The following is a 7,878-nucleotide window of genomic DNA, read 5'->3' on the forward strand; positions in this document are numbered from 1 at the left end:
AATTATAGAAGAAAACTTCCCAAACCTAAAGTAAGAGATGCCAATGAACATACAAGAAGCCTACAGAACTCCAAATAGACTGGACCAGAAAGGAAATTCCTCCGGACACATAATAATCAGAACAATAAATGCACTAAATAAAGATAGAATATTAAAAGCAGTAAGGGAGAAAGGTTAAGTAACATATAAAGGCAGGCCTATCAGAATTACACCAGACTTTTCACCAGAGATGATGAAAGCCAGAAGAGCCTGGACAGATGTTAAATAGACACTAAGAGAACACAAATGCCAGCCCAGGCTACTATACCCGGCCAAACTCTCAATTACCATAGAGGGAGAAACCAAAGTATTTCACGACAAAACCAAATTCACACATTATCTTTCCATGAATCCAGCCCTTCAAAGCATAATAACAGAAAAAAAAAAAAAAACAATACAAGGACGGAAATCACTCCCTAGAAAAAGCAAGAAAGTAATCCCTCAACAAACCAAAAAGAAGACAGCCACAAGAACAGAATGCCAACTCTAACAACAAAAATAAAAGGAAGCAACAATTACTTTTCCTTAATGTCTCTTAATATCAATGGACTCAATTCCCCAATAAAAAGACATAGACTAACAGACTGGCTACACAAGCAGGACCCAACACTCTGCTGCTTACAGGAAACCCATCTCAGGGAAAAAGACAGATACTACCTCAGAGTGAAAGGCTGGAAAACAATTTTCCAAGCAAATGGTCTGAAGAAACAAGCTGGAGTAGCCATTCTAATATCGAATAAAATCAAATTCCAACCCAAAGTTATCAAAAAAGACAAGGAGGGACACTTCATACTCATCAAAGGTAAAATCCTCCAAGAGGAACTCTCAATTCTGAATATCTATGCTCCAAATGCAAGGGCAGCCACATTCATTAAAGACACTTTAGTAAAGCTCAAGCACACATTGCACCTCACACAATAATAGTGGGAGACTTCAACACACCACTTTCATCAATGGACTGATCGTGGAAACAGAACCTAAACAGGGACACAGTGAAACTAACAGAAGTTATGAAACAAATGGGCTTAACAGATATCTACTGAACATTTTATCCTAAAACAAAAGGATATACCTTCTTCTCAGCACCTCACGGGAACTTCTCCAAAATTGACCATATAATTGGTCACAAAACAGGCCTCAACAGATACAAAAATATTGAAATTGTCCCATGCATCCTATCAGACCACCATGGACTAAGGCTGATCTTCAATAACAACATAAATAATGGAAAGCCAACATTCACGTGGAAACTGAACAACACTCTTCTCAATGATACCTTTGTCAAGGAAGGAATAAAGAAAGAAATTAAAGACTTTTTAGAGTTTAATGAAAATGAAGCCACAACATACCCAAACCTATGGGACACAATGAAAGCATTTCTAAGAGGGAAACTCATAGCTCTGAGTGCCTCCAAAAAGAAACTGGAGAGAGCACACACTAGCAGCTTGACAACACATCTAAAAGCTCTAGAAAAAAAAGGAAGCAAATTCACCCAAGAGGAGTAGACAGCAGGATATAATCAAACTCAGGGGTGAAATCAACCAAGTGGAAACAAGAAGAACTATTCAAAGAATCAACCAAACGGGGAGCTGGTTCTTTGAGAAAATCAACAAGATAGATAAATCCCTAGCTAGACTCACTAGAGGGCACAGGTACAACATCCTAATTAACAAAATCAGAAATGAAAAGGGAGACATAACAACAGATCCTGAAGAAATCCAAAACACCATCAGATCCTTCTACAAAAGGCTATACTCAACAAAACTGGAAAACCTGGACGAAATGGACAAATTTCTAGACAGATACCAGGTACCAAACTTAAATAAGGGTCAAGTTAACGATCTAAACAGTCCCATATCTCCTAAAGAAATAGAAGCAGTCATTAATAGTCTCCCAGCCAAAAAATGCCCAGGACAAGATGGGTTTAGTGCAGAGTTCTACCAGACCTTCAAAGAAGATCTAATTCAAGTTCTGCACAAAACTATTCCACAAAATAGAAGTAGAAGGAACTCTACCCAACTCATTCTATGAATCCACAATTACTCTGATACCTAAACCACTGAAAGATCCAACAAAGATAGAGAACTTCAGACCAATTTCCCTTATGAATATAGATGCAAAAATCCTCAATAAAATTCTTGCTAACTGAATCCAAGAACACATTAAAGCAATCATCCATCCTGACCAAGTAGGTTTCATTCCAGGGATGCAGTGATGGTTTAATATACAGAAATCCATCAACGTAATCCATTATATAAATAAACTTAAAGACAAAAACCACATGATCATCTTGTTAGATGCTAAAAAAGCATTCAACAAGATACAAAACACCCACTCATGATAAAAGTCTTGGAAAGATCAGGAATTTAAGGCTCATACCTAAACATGATAAAAGCAATCTACAGCAAACCAGTAGCCAACATCAAAGTAAATGTTGAGAAGCTTGAAGCAATCCCACTAAAATCAGTGACTAGACAAGGCTGTCCACTCTCTCCATACCTATTCAACATTGTACTTGAAGTCCTAGCCAGAGCAATTCAACAACAAAAGGAGATCAAGGGCATAAAAATTGGAAAAGATGAAGTCAAAATATCACTTTTTGCAGATGATATGATAGTATATATAAGTGACTCTAAAAATTCCACCAGAGAACTCCTAAACATGATAAACAGCTTCAGTGAAGTAGCTGGATATAAAATTAACTCAAACAAGTCAATGGCCTTTCTCTAAACAAAGAATAAACAGGCTGAGAAAGAAATTCGGGAAACAACAGCCTTCTCAATAGTCACAAATAATATAAAATAACTTGGCATGCCTCTAGAAAGATCTCTATGATAAAAACTTCAAGTCTCTGAAGAAAGAAATTAAAGAAGATCTCAGAAGATGGAAAGATCTCCTATGCTCATGGATTGGCAGGATCAACATTGTAAAAATGGCTATCTTGCCAAAAGCAATCTACAGATTCAATGCAATACCCATCAAAATTCCAACTCAATTCTTCAACGAATTAGAAAAAGCAATCTGCAAATTCATATGGAATAACAAAAAACCTAGGATAGCAAAAACTCTTCTCAAGGATAAAAGAACCTCTAATGGAATCACCATGCCTGACCTAAAGCTTTACTACAGAGCAATTGTGATAAAAACTGCATGGTACTGGTATAGTGACAGACAAGTAGACCAATGGAATAGAATTGAAGACCCAGAAATGAACCCACACTCCTATGGTCACTTGATCTTCGACAAGGGAGCTAAAACCATCCAGTGGAAAAAAGACTGCATTTTCTTTTTTTTTTTTAATTTTTAATATTTTTATTACATATTCTCCTCAGTTACATTTCCAATGCTATCCCAAAAGTCCCCCATAGCGCCCCCCACTTCCCTACCCACCCATTCCCATTCTTTTGGCCCTGGCATTCCCGTATATTGGGGCATATAAAGTTTGCAAGTCCAATGGGCCTCTCTTTCCAGTGATGGCCGACTAGGCCATCTTTAGATACATATGCAGCTAGAGACAAGAGCTCCGGGGTTCTGGTTAGTACATCCTGTTGTTCCAACAATAGGGTTGCAGATCCCTTTAGCTCCTTGGGTACTTTCTCTAGCTTCTCCATTGGGAGCCCTGTGATACATCCAATAGCTGACTGTGAACATCCACTCCTGTGTTTGCTAGGCCCCGGCATCGTCTCACAAGAGACAGCTATATTTGGGTCCTTTCAGCAAAATCTTGCTAGTGTATGCAATGGTGTCAGCATTTAGAAGCTGCTTATGGGATGGATCCCTGGATATGGCAGTCTCTAAATGGTCCATCCTTTCATCACAGCTAGGAACTTTGTCTCTGTAACTCCTTCCCTGGGTGTTTTGTCCCCAATTCTAAGAAGGGGCACAGTGTCCACACTTCGGTCTTCATTCTTCTTGCGTTTCATGCGTTTAGCAAATTGTATCTTATATATATAAAGAACTCACGAAGGTGGACTCCAGAAAGTCAAATAACCCCATTAAAAAATGGGGCTCAGAACTGAACAAAGAATTCTCACCTGAGGAATACCGAATGGCAGAGAAGCACCTGAAAAAATGTTCAACATCCTTAATCATCAGGGAAATGCAAATCATAACAACCCTGAGATTCCACCTCACACCAGTCAGAATGGCTAAGATCAAAAATTCAGGTGACAGCAGATGCTGGCGAGGATGTGGAGAAAGAGGAACACTCCTCCATTGTTGGTGGGATTGCAAGCTTGTACAACCACTCTGGAAATCAGTCTGGCGGTTCCTTAGAAAATTGGACATAGTACTACCGGAGGATCCAGCAATACCTCTTCTAGGCATATAATCCAGAAGATGTCCCAACTGGTAAGAAGGACACATGCTCCACTATGTTCATAGCAGCCCTATTTATAATAGCCAGAAGATGGAAAGAACCCAGATGTCCCTCAACAGAGGAATGGATACAGAAATTATGGTACATTTACACAATGGAGTACTACTCAGCTATTAAGAAGAATGAATTTATGAAATTCCTAGCCAAATGGATGGACCTCGAGGGCATCATCTTGAGTGAAGTAACACAATCACAAAAGAACTCACACAATATATATTCACTGATAAGTGGATATTAGCCCAAAACTTAGGATACCCAAGATATAAGACTGCATTTTCAACAAATGGTGCTGGCACAACTGGTTGTTATCATGTAGAAGAATGTGAATTGATCCATTCCTATCTCCTTGTACTAAGGTCAAATCTAAGTGGATCAAGGAACTTCACATAAAACCAGAGACACTGAAACTATTAGAGGAGAAAGTGGGGAAAAGCCTTGAAGATATGGGCACAGGGAAAAAATTCCTGAATAGAACAGCAATGGCTTGCGCTGTAAGATGGAGAATTGAAAAATGGGACCTCATGAAACTGCAAAGCTTCTGCAAGGCTAAAGACACCGTCAATAAGACAAAAAGACCACCAACAGATTGGGAAAGGATCTTTACCTATCCTAAATCAGATAGGGGACTACTATCAAATATATGTAAAGAACTCAAGAAGGTGGACTCCAGAAAATCAAATAACCCAATTAAAAAACTGGGGCTCAGAACTGAACAAAGAATTGTCACCTGAGGAATACCGAATGGCAGAGAAGCACCTGAAAAAATGTTCAACATCTTTAATCATCAGGGACATGCAAATCAAAACAACCCTGAGGTTCCACCTCACACCAGTCAGAATGGCTAAGATCAAAAATTCAGGTGACAGCAGATGCTGGCGAGGATGTGGAGAAAGAGGAACTCTCCTCCATTGTTGGTGGGATTGCAAGCTTGTACAACCACTCTGGAAGTCAGTCTGGCGGTTCCTCAGAAAATTGGACACAGTACTACTGGAGCATCCAGCAATACCTCTCCTGGACATATATCCAGAAGATGTCCCAACCGGTAAGAAAGACACATGCTCCACTATGTTCATAGCAGCCTTATTTATAATAGCCAGAAGCTGGAAAGATCCCAGATGCCCCTCAACAGAGGAATGGACTCAGAAAATGTGGTACATTTACACAATGGAGTACTACTCAGCTATTAAAAAGAGTGAATTTATGAAATTCCTAGGCAAATGCATGGACCTGGAGGGCATCATCCTTAGTGAGGTAACACAATCACAAAGTAACTCACACAATATGTACTCACTGATATGTGGATATTAGCCCAAAATCTAGGATACCCAAGATATAAGCTACAATTTGCTAAACGCATGAAACTCAATAAGAATGAAGACCATAGTATGGACACTGTGCCCCTTCGTAGAATTGGGAACAAAACACCCATGGAAGGAGTTACAGAGACAAAATTTGGAGCTGTGACGAAAAGATGGACCATCTAGAGACTGCCATATCCAGGGATCCACCCCATAATCAGCTTCCAAATGCTGACACCATTGCATACACTAGCAAGATTTTGCTGAAAGGACCCAGATATAGCTGTCTCTTGTGAGACTATGCCAGGGTCTCTCAAACACAGAAGTGGATGCTCAAAGTCATCTATTTGATGGATCACAGGGCTCCCAATGGAGGAGCTAGAGAAAGTACCCAAGGAGCTAAAGGGAACTGCAACCCTGTTGGTGCAACATTATGAACTAACGAGAATCCCGGGGCTCTTGACTCTAGCTGCATATGTATCAAAAGATGGCCTAGTCGGCCATCATTGGAAAGAGAGGCCCATTGGACACACACCTTTCTATGCCCCAGTACTTGGGAACGCCAAGGCCAACAAAATGGGAATGGGTGGGTAGGGAAGTGGGGGGGAGGGTATGGGGGACTTTTGGGATAGCATTGGAAATGTAATTGAGGAAAATACATAATAAAAAAAAAGTAAATACAACACAGGAAGAATAGAGTACACAGCTTGTTCTATTGGAACAGCTGTCAGCTAGATATTGTGCTTTATGGACATAGTCAGGATCCAAGACAATTTGATACCAAAATACCTGCCCTTCAATGACTATGTTTTTTTATAGTACAGTAAAGAGACTGTCTACTGAACTGGGGACATGTGAGAAACCATGGTTGTTCTTCTGGAACTTCAACTTTCCATACTGATTGCCTGAAAATTACACCTGGTCAGCCTCTCTATCCCTCATCTGCAGGTCCCTAGAGCCCCTAATCCACTTATTTCTATAGGCTTTGCCTTTTATGGGTGTTTCATGTAAACAAATCACAGGTAGGTGTCTGGTTTCTTACATGCAGTAGAATGGTTTCATTATGACCACATATATATGGAATATACATCAGTACTTCATCCATTAAATTGCTGAGATATATTGCATTGTACAGATAAGTCACAGTTTGTTCATCTCTCTATCAGTTAATGAGACAACAGTTCATTGTATAGCACAAGCTGACCTCACACTCATAGTTTATTGTGACTACTTCCCAAGTGTCAGGACTACAGGCATTGTCCCTCATGCCTGGTCATATTACACTGTTATAAGCATGTGCAAGTTTTGGCACAAACATGTATATCTAGGTGTAGATATCTAGGTGTAGATAGGTCATCTATTAATTTCATGCTCATATTTCTAGGAATGACCAGACTGTCTTCCAAAGCAATTGTACTGAGGATGGCAATGAATGGGAACCAACACAAAACTGTCAATGCTCTCAAACACTAAGATTTTTTTTACGTGACATTTTGTTACTTGATTCTTCAACATGAACTTTGTCCATGATGACATTGTGTTGAGAGATCAAAAGTCTAAACAGCTTATCTCTTCCATCTTACCACAGCTATTGGCTACACACAGCTTAATGTATGTGTGAACAGGTTATATAGCTTCTCCGCTGTAGGTCAAGTTTCCTCATCCAAACTGAGAACCAACAGAAATGGCCACCTCTTAATCTGGTCCTATGTTTATTATGATATTCTCAGTGTCTTCATGTATAAAAATGTAGATAAAATGACGAGATCTGATAGAAAAATCACTTAGAAAGTTCTGCTTAATGAAAATATTTTGCTATCACAGTCAGGAAGACCACCCCTCCCCAAAGGACTAAGCAATCTTTCTGGTCTGGAGCAAGAGAACAAAATCCTAACAATCTGTCTTTTGTTGCTAATGAACTTGGGCTGTTTTCTATATCCCACTTATGTTATAATCATTCATGGGCTATCATAGCTAAGAAGCAAGAGTTTTGGAATCATATGAATTTATTTTCTGCTATATGCTTCTCACGTTTCTTCATGTAGAACATTCTTGGACAAGTTCTCTAGAAGTCCTGTTTGTGTTCTCAGTTGTCTGTTATCTCTTCGTTTGGTCTCTACATTGTCTAGCACATGGTACACCTTTCTTTTGTTTTCACAGCTT

At 39.4% G+C, this 7,878-nt stretch overlaps 1 protein-coding gene across 1 annotated transcript in view; it reads left to right on the forward strand.

Annotated features, from left to right (window-relative positions):
* LOC110297227 (vomeronasal type-2 receptor 26-like) overlaps positions 1-7,218 on the forward strand; it is a 56,318-nt gene extending 49,100 nt beyond the window's left edge. The window contains exon 7 of the mRNA XM_085842246.1: positions 7,100-7,218. Coding sequence (XP_085698372.1) covers positions 7,100-7,105 — 6 coding nt within the window. The 3' untranslated portion in view covers positions 7,106-7,218. The remainder of the gene's footprint in view (positions 1-7,099) is intronic.
* The last annotated feature ends 660 nt before the right edge of the window (positions 7,219-7,878 follow it).

This window comes from Mus caroli, unplaced genomic scaffold, assembly GCF_978045245.1.
Source record: "Mus caroli unplaced genomic scaffold, Mus_caroli_1 scaffold_8, whole genome shotgun sequence".
Lineage (NCBI taxonomy): Eukaryota > Metazoa > Chordata > Mammalia > Rodentia > Muridae > Mus > Mus caroli.